The sequence below is a fragment of the Poeciliopsis prolifica genome, unplaced genomic scaffold, assembly GCF_027474105.1.
Source record: "Poeciliopsis prolifica strain line A6 unplaced genomic scaffold, Auburn_PproV2 SCAFFOLD001, whole genome shotgun sequence".
Lineage (NCBI taxonomy): Eukaryota > Metazoa > Chordata > Actinopteri > Cyprinodontiformes > Poeciliidae > Poeciliopsis > Poeciliopsis prolifica.
Window position 1 is genome coordinate 14,588,443 of NW_026562376.1, and position 16,460 is coordinate 14,604,902.

At 39.4% G+C, this 16,460-nt stretch overlaps 1 protein-coding gene across 1 annotated transcript in view; it reads right to left on the reverse strand.

The window, feature by feature from the left end:
* b4galnt4a (beta-1,4-N-acetyl-galactosaminyl transferase 4a) overlaps positions 1-16,460 on the reverse strand; it is a 136,855-nt gene that overhangs the window by 41,359 nt on the left and 79,036 nt on the right. Inside the window, exons 3-6 of the mRNA XM_055031872.1 lie at positions 15,328-15,426; positions 4,228-4,323; positions 2,982-3,072; positions 2,004-2,104 (exon numbers count right to left, since the gene is read on the reverse strand). Of these exons, the coding sequence (XP_054887847.1) occupies positions 2,004-2,104; positions 2,982-3,072; positions 4,228-4,323; positions 15,328-15,426 (387 nt within the window). The remainder of the gene's footprint in view (positions 1-2,003; positions 2,105-2,981; positions 3,073-4,227; positions 4,324-15,327; positions 15,427-16,460) is intronic.

Sequence of the window (16,460 nt, forward strand, 5' to 3'; positions counted from 1 at the left end):
TTATGTAATATATATATATAGAGTCAAATGTCAAATGACATCATCAAAATGATCAGTAATTCACATCAAATATGTTGATCAATGAGTTACTTACTACTAATCAAAGCCCATTCTGAACAGGTGAGGTTTAGGCTTAATTGAAAGGAAGTTAAAGGAAATGCTTCTCCAGGTTTGATTCAGGTCCTCGGGGTTCAGCTCGGTCTAGAACCAAAAGACCCGAGTGGTCTGGAAGGTTGACATAACAATAACAACAAGTCTTTAATGTATTTTGGTGCTAAGCCGTTGAGCGATTTATAAACTAGCAGAAGGATTTAAAGTCTAATCTGTGACAACATCCTCCAACCTTGGTAGAAAGCCTTTTTTTCCCCCTCCAATAGCTCAAACATTCGTTCCTGTCACAAATCGAGGGAAGGGGTGGACATTTAGATTTTCACCCGTAAAACGCAGTAAGTCTCCAAAGACAGTGACGGCGCTGACGTCTGTCAGTCAGCCAGCGGGCAAAATGAATGATTCCTGGCCACACCACTGCTCGTCTGCCACCAGATAGATGATTTCTCCGCTGCTAAATGCCACATCAATATTCACTGCCAGCTAATTAATCTCAGCTCCCATGGAACTCACTGACATCTTACATCCTGTTGGAATACAGATGGCACTGTAGCAGGATCTCTGCTCTTAAAACACACACCCGTGTTATGCAGTTTGAACTTTGTGCAACCTCATGTATCCTCGCCTTTTAAAATCTTTCTGGGGCATTCAATAAAAAATACAGAATAAAAACAACCTAATTAGAGAAGGCAGACGCAGAACAGTTTGGCATTCATTCAGTTGCACTCACAGCACAATATAAGGACAGATGGAAAAGGAAAACATGGTTTAGGCCTCTTGTGTTCTGAGCAGTATGTTGGTGGTAAGTAATAGCCACAGTTTTGATGAAGTGGGTGTAAGATTACTAAAAAGGTCACACCTCTCATTATACATCAGTTCCTGAATGGCATAGGCTCATGACTGGTCAGGATTAAGCACTGGAACTACAATTGTAGAACACTTGTCTAAGCCTGAGCTGCTATTTTCTATAAAGCAGAATCAATTACACACAACTGAAATGAGGGAAGAAGGAAGCGGGAGATCGACAGGCCGATTGGCGCAGCGTCTGCTGTGAAGATGATGCTGTACTGGTCCGTCGTGGTGAAGAGAGAGCTGAGCCAAAAAAGCTAAGCTCTCGATTTACCGATAGATCTATGGTCATGAGCTTTGGGTCATGACCGAAAGAACGAGATCGCGGATACAAATGGCCGAAATGGGTTTTCTCCGAAGGGTGGCTGGGCTCTCCTTTAGAGATAGGGTGAGAAACTCGGTCATCCGGGAGGGACTCAGAGAAGAGCCGCTGCTCCTCCACATCGAGAGGAGCCAGATGAGGTGGATCGGGCATCTGGTTAGGATGCCTGCCTGGTGAGGTGTTTTGGGCACGTACCAAAAGGGAGGAGGGCCCCGGGGAATACCCAGGATAGAAAAAGAAAAGGTTTTCCTAACTAGCTGAGCCAAATGTGAAAGTCCCTCCTTTTTACATATCATTAATTAACTGAGAGCAACCATGTTTTGCAAAGCAGACAAAATGAGCTCATAATAAAAACTCAAAAAAAGAATTATTTTCCAGTTTTCCTGGGAAAGATCACCAGGTATTATTAGGAGCTGATCCACTCCAGTTATTAAGTTATTAAGCTTGGTTAGGTTTCTTCCCTTAAATAAACAAAGTCATCATTTGCAATTTTCTTTTATATGTCAAGTCATGCTAGCTTTGCCTCAAATCCAATTTTACTTGAGAATCTGAAATGTTTAGGTAAGATAAAACAGTATTGTTCGCAGTCACACTGCATACATTTATTGTTGGTTAATGTGTGTGTTGTGTAGGGGATGTACAGGAAGGGGGGAGGGTTTTGTGGGTGGGGTAAGGAGTGTGGTTTGAGATATTGCACAATTCTGCTGCACAATTGTATGCTTACCTGTCCTACATAAACTAGCAGTCTGGCATTGAGAGGACACTCATCCGGGCTCAACCAGAACTCTGAGTTATCATCAGACGATACGGAGAACTGGAAATCACCTGTAGGGCGAAAGACATGATCAAAGAGGTTCACAGTGGAAAAAGATCTGGATGGCCCTCGATTAGTACATAACAGAATCAGACAAATGCAGCAATTTTAAATAGCTTCAGGTGTAAGAATATATCAAAAGTATGGTGCGTCCATTGCCTGTTGCCTTCGACAGAGATGTCACATTCAAATAAAATTTGACATAAAGTTTTTACTTATTGCAGTTTAATATCAGTACTATAGTGTTCTTGCACAGAAGACTTGTCAAAATTTTGTAAACACAAGGTTGTAATTTTTTGTGTGTTTAATGTGTCGATATTACAAATTTAATTTACACAAAATTCTCTCAGGCAATATTATACATATCATTTAAGCATTAAGAATTATAAAAAATATATCTAGTTTAAAGTTTACAGCAAATGCTGACTGTTTCAATCTACTTCGTTTGCACGTGTCTCAGGCAAGATGTAAATGATGAAGGTGAGGGTCGTTTGTTAGAGCTCAAACTTTGCTGCTGAAGACAGAATGACCTTCACAGCGTCAGCTCAATAGAGCCATACTCCTAGTGAAAGCAGTATGAGAGTCTAAAATGAATGGTAATCTAATTAATAGTTTCAGTTTGGCAATTTGTGTGAGGGCACTTGGACATTTGGGGTTTTCAGTTCCCATAGCAACTGGGTTTCAGGGCAGAACCATGAGGGAACCGCAACGAGATTTAGCAGTGAGATTTCGGCACTGAGCCAAGATGAAAATGTGAATATCCACTACATTAGTGGCTTGGAGGCGTTTGGATTAAGAGGGCTAAGGAAATTGCCTGCTCTGATAAAGGACCCAAGCTCCAAGGCTCTCAACCTCATATCAGGGATTGAGATAAAAAGAGCTAGTTACCATCTTTGTATGGGTGAAGAAAACCAAATATTCTCAAGCCGTAGTTTTTCCATTTTGGAGCCACAGCTAGCTTCTTTACAGTGGTTCTTGTCTGCAAGAAAAAGAGACATTTCATAAAACTAATGCAGATATTCAGAGCTGTGTACTGAACAATAATCTAAAAGCTTTAAACTCTTGTGTTGCTTCTAAATGTTGCTGTGGTCTTAAGAGAAAATAACATACTGAATACACACAAGGCTTTACTTTACTCATTTTTGTTTTTTCTTTTTGAGTCCAAGGAGATGAGGGCCTGTGTTAGAAGGAAACCAAAACTATTGATGCAACAAATAAAGAAAGAACAGCTGGGATATAGGACAGTAGGAAAAACTTCAATGGACACAAGGAAGGAACAAAGGAAGACCACAAAGGAAGGGTGGATAATGGAGATGAGAAAGGAGGGAAAGATAAAACGAAGAAAGGAAAGACAAGCAGAAAGACAAACAATATTCAGCCAATGGGAATGTAAAAGCCTGGAAAGAAAGGTATTTCCAGGTATTCAGTATCTAATAACCAGAAATCCAGCTTAAAAGCAGTAAAAAGTATTGAGGCCCATATGCTACTACTGTTTTTTTACATGCTTTGAATGCACATTGCACACTGTGCATTTAAATGTGGCTTTTGCTAAAGCCTTTTCTTCAGAGGGACTGAAGAAGTGTCAGGCTGTCCGATTCTGACACTGAAGAAGATGATTTTGGTGGGGTAGTTGTGAACAGAGGGAAGATGTTATCAATGACTTTTTTCTACTGTATTTTCTTTTCTTTTTTATAAGTAGTCATGTTACAGGCACTGTTTGAAAAAGCATTTTTGACACATATTTCTGTTTTCACTACATATTTCATTGTAAATAATAAAAATGTGTGTAAATAGCTCATGCTACACTATGCATACCTGTAACCTACAGACAAGTGTGGTATTTATATGCACACTTTTTTTTCTTTTGAAAGTTAGTGAGTGTGGCTTATATTCAGGTGTGCTCAAAAGTTAAGAAATTACACTACTTACGTCATCTAATAAATCAAGAAAAATCCCTCTGCATTCCAGAAATTCCAAAATTTATTTTTCAAGTAATGCATATACAAATAAATTCTGAAAACTAGGATCAGCCTTGATCAGTTCTAGCGAGTAGGATACAGTAATGCTGTAAACTGCATCCGTACCTCTGGAGATGGACCCTCCAGATTTTACAGGCTCAAATATCAATACTTACATGGGGATAAAGAGGGAAGTGCAGGTTCTTTCTGAGCTGGGCTATAGAGGAGCCGCACCAGTCCTCAAACACATGTAGGTTGGCCTGGCCCTTATACTGTAAACACACAAATAGCAGACAGATTACTACATGCTGCAACAACGGCATTGCATCATATAAAACAAGAGATTTACTTTGTTATATCAGCTTCGTGATTGTTGCGTAGGCTGTTGCGTTTCACCCCGTCTAGCTCAGCACTTTGCGAAATTGTCCAGAACGCTCAAACTGGTTCACATTTTGTTGGCAGACCAGCACTAAATACTGTAAAATGGCTAAATTAAATTAAGTGTAACAAAAAAGCCATCAGAATAGAATGTACATAATTAGTAAACTGAATTTGAAATTCATTCCCAGGATAAACAGCTCATCTGACAAAAGGCCTCAGAGGATTTCAATGTGAACAAATAGCATCACCATAATCAAAAGACTCAGTATGGCAGAGTTGCAAACCAATAAAGACATCAGTGTCTACCTAAACTGACAGGCAAGGAAACCATTAATTAACAAAAGACCCAAGAAGATTCTAGAAATACAGGAAAAGCTGCAGCTAAGATGGTCAAATCTTTCAGCTACTGTAGATAAATACCAGGCAACTCATTAGAGACTGAGAAAGGAGTAGTGTGCCACAGACCTTGCAGGTTGTACAGAGAGCATGTGGAAGAAAGTGCTCTGACCATATATTACCAATAAACTAACTTTATGACCTAGACTCAAAATGCAATGTGTGGGTTAACTGTGCATTATCTTGACTATGGCATCACCACAGTAAAAGATAGTGGCATAATCATGCTGGGAGGTCATTTTCTTGAGGTGGGTTGGGGAAGTTGATCAGAGTTGATAGGAAGAGGGCTAAAGTTAAATTAGGGCACTTAAAGAGACTTGAAAAGGGGCAAAGTTTCCCCTTTCAGAAAGACAGCAATATTAAAAAATCGAGAGCAAGAATATCATAGTAACAATCATAAACCTGTTCATGCAGTGAAGAATCTGTGCCAGGATTTGTTAGCTGTTGTTCAAAGACACTGTCCAGTCTGACAGAGCTTGAGAAGAATGACCAAAAATGAGAAGAAATTGCAAAAATAATTGTAGTTACATTTGTGAAGCTGAAAGCAGTGGCGGAGCCAGAGGGGTGGCCGGGGTGGCACTTGCCACCCCCAACAGAGCCCTGGCCACCCCTAGTGCCACTCCACTGGAAATGGTAATTTTAAAATATAAAACTTATGAGATCGGCAAAGATTTGCCAGGAAAACTGTAATTTCCGACTGTCCCTGAAGGCAGCCCGATGCCCCACGCTGTTCATTGGTTAAACTGACATGTGGGTCCTGCTTGTTCAAAAACACATCAACGGCTTTAGTTACACCGTGGAGGAGTTTTGAAGGTATTTACAACATTTTACCGCTCAGCTGTAACCGCTGTTACCTTCCTAATGAGAGGCGGCTCTTGTCATACATTTCTAAAAAGAAAAAAAAAATGGTTGTGTACCGCTGCTAGTGCCTCGTTTATTATATTAGCCATGCTAGTGCTGGTAGATCGTGTTTTAGACAGATTCTTTTAACATATATTTTAGTGCACATGCTGCCCTCTAATGTTTTATATCTTATATGAAATGTGTGGTAAGAATATGTGAAAAACCATTAAGTTTTATACTGACTGAAATGTAAGTAGGCTATGTCATATGAAAGCTTTGAATTATAATCTCACTAGTTATATCAATTAATTTTAATTAATGTATTTTTAATTTAGTATTTTAGCTAGCTACAGAAAACTAAAAACTATAGTTTAAATAATAGTTAAAATAGTGTTGTCTCTGCCAAACAGTCATGGAGTCTAAATACCAGGCTGTCTTATTTTGTGTAGAGCCAAAATGAAGAGAAAAGGGAAGATCTCCCAGTTCTTCTTAAAGAGGCTAAAACCAGGGCCAGACCAGGACCAGACAGAACCCTGCAGCAGTGACCAGGACCAGACAGAACCCTGCACCAGTGACCAGAACCAGACAGAACCCTGCAGCAGTGACCAGGACCAGACAGAACCCTGCAGCAGTGACCAGGACCTGACAGAACCCTGCAGCAGTGACCAGGACCTGACAGAACCCTGCAGCAGTGACCAGGACCTGACAGAACCCTGCAGCAGTGACCAGGACCTGACAGAACCCTGCAGCAGTGACCAGAACCAGACAGAACCCTGCAGCAGTGACCAGAGCCAGACAGAACCCTGCAGCAGTGACCAGGACCAGACAGAACCCTGCAGCAGTGACCAGGACCAGACAGAACCCTGCAGCAGTGACCAGGACCAGACAGAACCCTGCAGCAGTGACCAGGACCTGACAGAACCCTGCAGCAGTAACCAGGACCTGACAGAACCCTGCAGCAGTGACCAGGACCAGACAGAACCCTGCAGCAGTGACCAGGACCAGACAGAACCCTGCAGCAGTGACCAGAACCAGACAGAACCCTGCAGCAGTGACCAGGACCTGACAGAACCCTGCAGCAGTGACCAGAACCAGACAGAACCCTGCAGCAGTGACCAGAGCCAGACAGAACCCTGCAGCAGTGACCAGGACCAGACAGAACCCTGCAGCAGTGACCAGGACCAGACAGAACCCTGCAGCAGTGACCAGGACCAGACAGAACCCTGCAGCAGTGACCAGGACCAGACAGAACCCTGCAGCAGTGACCAGGACCAGACAGAACCCTGCAGCAGTGACCAGGACCAGACAGAACCCTGCAGCAGTGACCAGGACCAGACAGAACCCTGCAGCAGTGACCAGGACCAGACAGAACCCTGCAGCAGTGACCAACCTGGAGAATCCAGCCAGGAGATTCCAGGCCCAAGTGTATCACCAGCGGGTTAGAGGCTGTGACAGAGTTATTAAGTATTAAAATCCAATAAGCCTAATTCTAAAGGTTAGCATGATGCTTTTTGCATTTTTTATTGTGTCTGTTTATGCATTTCCAATTAAGTTCCAGAAAGAGATGAGGGTGATACAGATTCAGTCAGACTCTGGGGAGGAAGACAGTGAAGCAGAAGGAAATGGCACTGAACTGCCCCCACCCAGCACAACCTATTGCACACCAGAAGCACCAGTTTATTTATTTATTTTTGAGAATTTGTTTTTGGTCATATTCTGGGCTCTGAGTTTACATTTACATGTTCATTGTTCCATAGTGCCGTTTAACGTCTTGTTTGGTCATGGCAAATCTTAGTTAAATAAACCATTTTAATTTGAGTGTGTGTGAGAAAATATTTGTTTCCTTTCATTCATCATTTATATGGACCCCTCTGATAAAGCCTTGCTCACCCTTTGGCCACCCCTTGAAAAAAAGTCTAGCTCCGCCACTGGCTGAAAGCTGTTTAAAAAAGACTTGCAGTTGTAACTGAAGTAGAAAGCGGTTCTGCACTGCATTGACTGATTGGAGTCGAGTGCTAATGTCGACCACGGTTTTCAAAATTAATTGTAAAAGAAAACACTATTTGTAATTTTCGGTCAATTTTAGAATTACAGTGTTTTTTGTGCTGCTCTCTCAAATAAAATATATGACACACACTGCTGTTTGTGGATGTAATACCAGAAAAAACAAGATAAGAAAATTCAAAGTGCATGAACACTCAAACACTTGAAATTAAGATATCTTTGAAAAATGCAACATTTAAGTTCTAGTGTTACTGATGACCTGAATAACAAAAAGGGCTCATGAAGCACAATAGGAGGGAATGTGATCTCAGAGAGTCTGGAGCAGTTTGTCAAAGGTCAACCCCAGCCTGCAGTCTGACATTTGTCTGAATTACGGAGGGAAATCTGAAACACGGCAAGGACAGATGGTGAAAACAGTCTGCTTCGGGGTGCAGTTTCCTCCAGCGCACACAAAGGTCTGGTCATCCTCAAAACGGAAAGATTTGGAAATAATGTACTTTTTACACCTTTTTACACTTTAGCAACATGCTTAGTTGAACCATAGTGCGGTTTTATGTAACATTGTAAGACGTGGCGGATGTGAGTTAACAAATGGCTTTTTTTTCTTTTTTTTTACTTGACGATCAAAACCCACTTCTGCACATATGACATCATGTTAATGTGGGACAACAGGCTCAGTGGGCTGCCTCTATAATGCTGCCACAGACATTTAGAACATCACTCAGAGCTTGAACAGAAAGCTGGCTCTCACCGAAATGACAACAGAACTGCACAGAGAGGTGCTCTGGCGGATCAAAGTTAAAGCTGGCTTCACTAGCTTGGCACCATTTCAGTTGCTGAAAGTAGTCTTTTGTGTGTGCCGATGACAAGAGAGTCAACAAGTGTGAGGCTGTCAAATCAATCAGTCTTGGAGAAGGGAAAAGACAACCCAGCACAAAGAAAAAAATACAATAAACATGCTTCCATGGATGACGTCATAAGATGACTTATCTCCTTATTGCTTAAAGGCACCACATTTATCTGTTCAAACTATTATAGGGCATTACAAACAACATGGAACCGAGCACCCACCCGATTGTTCAGAGAGGATTCTGTGCACAAAAATAAACATGTCTAGATGGAAATGTATGTCTAAACCGCAAACACAAACGCAAAAAAAACAAACAAGAAAGAAAAGCTTGTCTAGATGCTCTCTGAATCTATACAAGTAGCAATGGGTCATAAATTATTTTAAAACAATTTATCACTCAAAGAGGAAGAGGCCATTTCTTTAAAAGCAATCCAAAAAAAAAACAATCCTGTGAACTGAAAAACTAAACTTTGACAAATGTGTGAATATGTGTTGCAAGATTTCTGAACTTTTCCTGAGTTAAAACATTAATAATGTTGTTTCTAAATGAATATGAACTTGTTTTCTTTGCATTATTTGAGGTCTGAAAGCACTGCATCTCTGTTGGTCTTTTTTGACCATTTCTCATTTCTGCAAATACATACAAAATTTTTGCTTGGAATTCATAGAATAAAAGAACAATGTTTATTTTACTAAAAAATAAACCTATAAAAAGTATAATCAGAGGACTGATCATTTGCAGTGGTGTCTTAATTTTTTTCCAGAGCTGCATATATATTTGTGTATGTGGATGTGTGAAGATTTGGCTTGCAATCCTTACGTAAGCATGGCTTATGTAAATCTTTTACTACACCTCCTATGGGTTTTAAAATCAAACCTTCTTATGCCCTGGCACCTTCTTGCTGCTCCTGTTGCCAAACAGTAATAGGCTTGCAGCTTGAAAGTCTCCAAGACACATTTAAACATACATCAGTGCAGTCCTGGAGCTACTGGCTATAAATTGAGCTTCCTGCTGGGGGGCACTTGTGTATAATGGACTCATTTTTACAGAAAGAGCAGGGTAAGAGTGATGTCTCTGTTTGTGAATTAATTCAGTGAGAGTTACACTGAAATATTTCTTCCCTCAACCACTGTGATAGTAACTTAACAATCTTCCTTGACTGTTTAATTGTCTTTGCTTCACCTTAAGAATAATATTAGAATTTCTTTTCTCTCATTATTGTTTTTGTGTTGTATCTCTTAAGGCCTTTAGTCCCACTATACCCAATCTTGTCTTGTACTGCCTTGTATTTCCCCTGGCTTCTATTTTTCTGTTTTAATCTCTCCATTCGTAAGCTGTCAAATGCTGGCAGTTTCTTTTGTCTTTGTCTTCGCTGCTCAGCTGTCAGTATCCCACATTTGCTTTTATAAAGTCCTTCTCCCAATTCCTTTTATGGGGCGGGGGCATAAACATATTCTTGCACCAAATCGTCTACATTTGGTCGAATTTTTTGAGTAGCTTTTAAGAATGTGTCTGAGTGAGACATGCATTAAGAAATTGGATGGTGATCCCAATAGGTAGATTTTTACATGATCAGTTAGCAATGCAACAATCTTTACTCTGATCAGTGAACATACCATAAAACTATCAGAACACCCTGCTGCCAACACTCTGATCTGTGGATACTATCACCAAGAGAAGAAGAGCCAAAAGCAGAATTGAGAAAGACTGGAGATTTAAGGAGCTAAAAAAAAAAAGATAGATGTATTTTCTGAAAAATGTTCAGATTCATTCACACTCCTGTCAGGCTGTGAGAGAGTAAGAGAGAGCGAGACTTTCACCAGACCATTAAAGTGACAAACAACAAGGTTGCTCTGGTTTATTCTCTTGAGCTTTCAGCTTGTCTGTCATGGAACACGACAAATTTGAAATTGTGGGTAAAGTGTTAGGGGACCAATCTACATGGAAGACACAAAGTAGATTTTAAAATATACATCTAAACCTCATGTGAGCCCTTTGATTTTGCTGGTCATTTTTGCTGTTTCCTATTGAAAATGCAGTAACTAAAAGTAGGTATACTGTCTTTCAGAAATAATTGTATCTCTTGTCTTGTACAAGAGGTCAAATATGTATCTTTCATTTACAAAAATCTATATATTGTAAGAGACAAAAGAAACTCCAGGGTTTTTGACAAAAAAAATGCATCACAAACTGTATGTGTCTATGATATTCCTTCTCACTTTCAAATTTGTGTGAGCTCATCTCAGCACATCGTCTCCACAGCTCTCCAGTATCCGCTCTCTCTCTCTCCATCTGGTCTCACCGTTAACCAGCATTCAAACAGACAATTTATTTTTCTTATTTTCTCCTTCCCTTTTCTCCAGGAGTCTGTCTCTCTTTCTCAAAATCTGGCACAGCCCGCTACACCCCTGCTGGCTCTGAGGTACAGACAAATGGCGGCGCGGTGCATCCACAGATGAGCTATCACACGAGCTGACACCATTAGTCCCAATAGGAAAGGAAACATAAAAGATGATATTTCAGGCAATAGCTACAAGGGTATGACACATCTTTAAGAAAGAAAGAAAATTTGTACAGCTGACTCAAAATGTTTATATTTTAGTTAACTGTTCATTATTAAAAATGAACAAAATCTAATTTATTAAATAAAGGAATGTGAAAAATCTTGAAAGGACAAAATTGAGCAGGAAAGCACCCAAAATCCAAGTAAAAAAAGATCAAAATGTTTTATTAGAGCCAGGCTTCTTTGAAAAAAAAAGAAAGGCAAACATTTAGACTTGGTAAAAAAAAAATTTGCACCAAACTGTGCATTTGAATGGAAATCATTCACAGTCCATAAGAAAATAAAAAGAAAAGTTGACGGACAAGAGAAAAACTTCTTTTAATAAGTTTTAAAAAATTCTGGAATAATATAGACTGACTATTCAGTCTTACAGGAACAGGAAAACAAATTCCAGTGTTATCAACCACCGCGACAAAGGTTTTTGTAATGTGTCTATGTAATGTGTCTCATGACCACTTCGACTCTGTAATGTCAAGGATGTAGCATAAAGGAGGTGAGGATGGCTGCACTAGATTCCTCTCACTGGGAAATATGAGGTACATTCTTGTATTTTCTGGAGAAGAAAAAGGGAATGAATCATGTAGTCTTTTGTTTGGACAGGCAGAACAGTTGAGATATAAAAATATCAGACCTCCTCACACCTTGCATTAAGTTAGCATGTGAAGGGAATCAGAGACAAAAACATCAGATTCCACCTACAGTTTTGTGACAGGCTGCATGATTGGGGAGACGAAAGTGACTGTTGCTTCCATATGAGTCATGTGTCTGTGCTGAGCTACAAAATGCTCCTCACTTCCCGCCTAACGGGAAAAAACTGGTTGTTTAAATCATTCTCAGAAAAAATGATTAAATAAAGTTACTTCTTTTTCAGCAGGTCATGCGGGACAGAAATATTTGCCCTGGTCCGTCTGTCAATGTATTTATTGATCTCTCCTTGTGCTCCCTTCAGTTTTATTCAATATTTACTTCACACTTGCATTGCTCTTACATTGGAATCTACTTACTTTTTCTTTCAGCATCACTTTGTCTCTGGTTCTTGCTTAATGAATTGGTTGAATTTGCCTAATCCCTGTCTGGAATGACAGAAAATCACTGTTTCACCTTTGTCTGCGTCTACTGTTGGACTGTTTAAAAAGCCAGCCAGCAGCTTCCACTCTAGATTTCATCTCATCTCAGTGCTCATGATATATCGGTGACCTTGATCGACGACACAAAGCAGAGTATCAGCACTAATCCTTTGTCCTCTCTGAGTGAGTCCACTGGTTGTGGTGGAGCATTCTAATCAAGTCGTCAAACAAAGAAAAGACAACATTTCATTCTGACTTCAGGTAAACTAAAAATAAATAGCATGTTGACTTTTATTTTCCTTTTGCAATAACGGAGTTTTCACAATATGCAACATTAAAAATAATTTTATCCCAGAAAACAGCTCTGGTTGGGAGTTGTTACTTTTCATTCAAGCCAAAACATTTGGGGTGAAGCTTTGAAGGGGAAAAAGGGATAGACACTTCAGATCAGAGAATATTTCTTATTTTTTTTACCCATCTTAATTTAATCTCTGCTATATTTAAAATTTTGTGTTCCTGTTAAATATGCGAAAATTCTTAATTCATAGAGTTTTGCCCTTAGCTACTTGTAAAGGCAGAGAAAGAAAATTTGTCAAAGAAATTAGGCACTCGGTGCAACCTAACTGATGAAACATTAGTTGATTTTACACAGTTTATTTGAATTTGGAAATCAGTTTCAGGATGCAGGTATTCTCAGAAAATTAAAAGTTACTGTTTGCTGCTGCAGAACATTGGAATGCCAATGAATGTTTGTTCCTTTGCCACAGCAGGAGAAATGTGAATTCTACAACTATAAAAAAATATATATATTGGACATATAAATTCTAGAGGGAAGGTAATTATGACAATGGTTTTGATGCTCAAAGGGCAGTTTATTAAAATAAACTGTGACCACTATGAATAGATTGTGATTCATTTTTTTTATTTGTTAGATTTTTTTTGCCTCTCTCAGTCCAAATTTCCCTTACCAGACTGAAGCTGTAGGACCCACTTTCAAAGGTGATTTTTCCTAAATATTACACATCCTGCCAATGAACAATTGAAAGGTAGCAGATCAACAAATGGGAAGTAACTTCTAGTTGTTAAAGCAGATGTCACATTTATGCAGGAGGAATAGAAGGGGTAAACATGTCTTAGTCCGCAGTCAAAAGCTAAATAAATGTCACAGATTGAATGGCAGCAATGGCTGCATCCTCATACTAACGGCTTAGTTCATCCTTCTGCATATGTTAACATACAATAGAATACTGCAAACTTGAAAATAATTTAACTTTAACTTTCACAAAGATAATGCAGTCAAGTAAAAAAAAAAATAGCCTATAGAACCGGTGATCAAGATTTCTTTCAAAGCTTAATAGAAAGTGTGGCTCATTGCATATGTGGTTCATAGACCTTAGAGCTGCTTTGTCGATTGCAATTGTTCATTTGAGTTCCTGATACATAAAACTATATACGAGCAATTATACTTTTGTCATGACTGTGGACTTGGAACCATACAGAAAACTGCACTGCTGTTGACTCCAACAAAGAAAGCTGCCCTGCATTATATAAAATGTGAAAGTTTCTATGCTGCAGCATTTATTTCCCTTAGAAGACTGCTTTGCTTTTACAATGCACATGATAAATAAGACAATATTGTTGGTCAGCGAAAGCATATGCAACTCTTTGTCTACAAGAATCTCCTGTGGTTTTCACAAACTAAATGGAAGAACAAAAAAGGAGAAGGGAAATAAAAGAGGCAAGCTGTGATTCTGCGGTAAAGTCGAGTTTAATTTGCTCTGTTTTTATACTCAATATGCTCAACACTTTAGAGAGATGTTTGACTTTCATCCTACACTGGCTGTGGTATTTCAAAGTAAATTCTCTTTTTGTACGCAGGATTGAAATAAAGACAGGAAATAAAGTAATGCGCAGCAATCTAGAAGCAATAGGAACAAGGCTTTTGAATGTTCTTCATTGATGTGAAGCAGAACAGTAATTTTGTGTCTGCCGTGTTGCATGAAATGTAAACGACATAATGGCTAATCTCAGAAAACAGTGAGAAGTACATCTGAGAAAATGAGTTATTGTTAAGTTATTGAGTTCATGCTGTTTTTGCCTATCCTTGTAATACAAGTTTTATAAAAATAAAAAAAGAAAAAGTGGTGGTGGGTGTGTGTGTGTTCAGAAAAATTTCAATGTCTTAGAAGATAATACTCCACTGAGAAGAGAACAGGCAATAGAAAATCATTTGTTAAGCAGTATTATATCAAGTGTGACTGCTGCTTTCTCAGAACCACACACAGAATTGTTTTGCACAGATTGTTGAGTTTCACATTAGGTACAAAGAGATTCATAAATCAGATTTTACAGATCTGGTTTTGAGACACACCGAGTATGTGCCTTTAATTAACCTTGGCTGAGCATGTGACAAATCAAGATCTGGTTTTCTTCTTAATAATCTGCTGCTTAATTGGCCTGTCTCCTGTTCCCTTTGTTGCAGCAGGTGTGCAGACTACATTAGCAAGCGAGCTGAAAAAAATATGCACCAATCACATCAGACTTGAAATTTAGTTATTGCTTTTAAAAAATAACCTGTCTAAGGTTTAGATTAAATATTATTATGCCGTCATTTATCAATTAAAACAGAACAAATATATCTTTAATTTAGATTGTGGTCTCTACGCATACATCATCTGGCTCTAAGGAGAAAAAACTGCAAAATTATAATTGTGATGATAATTTGAAACAATACCAGCTCTTGCCTGATGATTATTAATCATTGAGAAAAGATTGCTGTCCTTGTGTTCGTAGTTATAAATGGCTTATTCTCTATGAGACTGACATATCATGAGGTGTTGCTTAAAAAACTGCTTTCACTCTGAACTTTCCCACATTTAGATATGATACGGTTTAGTACTACATCAGACCAATCTGAAACATTTTATTTAACGGTGTGTGCATACTACTGAGATGATGACAAACGTGTGTCTAGTTAAGTCAAGACAAACGTAACATAATTTAACATGAAGATGAAAGAGACTTCATGAATGTGTACGACTGTTGTCATGAAGACATTTGGTAAATAATGACACTTTTATTGCAAAGCTGAGAATTTTAATGAACTTTTTTTAAACCATGAATATTGCAAAATATACCAAAAGCAAAATAAGAAGCTAAGTCTGGTGTTACCTCTGGTTTCCAGAGTAACTTCTTTTGCTTCTGACTGAGAAACTTTCGGATGTGGGTTTGATCTCTGCTGTCAGCCCCTCCAATGATTGGCTCACCGTCCTTTATAGAAACAAGGAGAGAAACAACACATTATGCTTTGTGTTAGAACATTATTCATAGACTAAGGACAAACTGAATCATTCTGAGCGCTCTAAACTCAGGGCAGTCCAAGTCCATGCCTGCTTGCATCAATCTGTGTGATCTATCCGACCGCCACCACGACCTCAACATATGCTACATAACTCATACATGAAAGATAATAACATCATTAAGTGAAGCCAAAGCATTTTCTAAGTTAATTCAAGCAACGTAAAGTGATGATGATGATGGAAGCATGTGAACACATAGACAGACACGCAGCAAAAAAGCAAGCCAAAAAAAACATGGGATTATATCCCCAGAAGGCTACTATTAACACCCTGCAGTTTTTTCTTTTCTTTTCATCATTTACTCATAATCCGGCACTTGATTTGCCAAAGCTCTAATGTCCAACATTCTCCATCCATCCAGCCAAGACCCGCTCTCCAAGAAGCCTGCACTCCCCTCCTGATCCGGGATTTGGTCCGACTCTCCAGCCAGGGAGCTGCTGGGCTCCCTTCTCTGTGGTCTGCTAAGCAGCATGTCCATGTTAATGCCGGGATGATGCGACAGGCGGGTCAAAGTGTGGAGGAGGGCGAGTTCTTAGTCAGCTGCCACAAGATAAAAGGCTTCCTGGCTTGCAGAGGAAGGAACAAAGTCACAGAGCTGTTAAGTGAGCGGCAGAGCATCCTCCGTTTAGCAGAGACGTCAACAGAGGCAAGAGAACACCTCCACCGAGACCAGCAACTGAGCTTTTTAGCACCCCTGAAAAACAGGGGCTTTTGTACAGGAAGTGCCAATGTTTGCAATAAATTCAGGAGAGGAAAAGGAAATTTTGACAGAGAGGAAGCAAAGGAGCTGTCATATTCCGAGCCTTTGATTACTTTTTTAACTTCCAAGGGAGAAAGATGAAGGAGGGCAACGGAGGTAATGATGAAAAAATGTGACAAGAGGCTCCCTTCCTGTCTGCCACCAGAGGAGCGCAAAGCGCCTGATGTTTGTGAGCACCAAAAGGC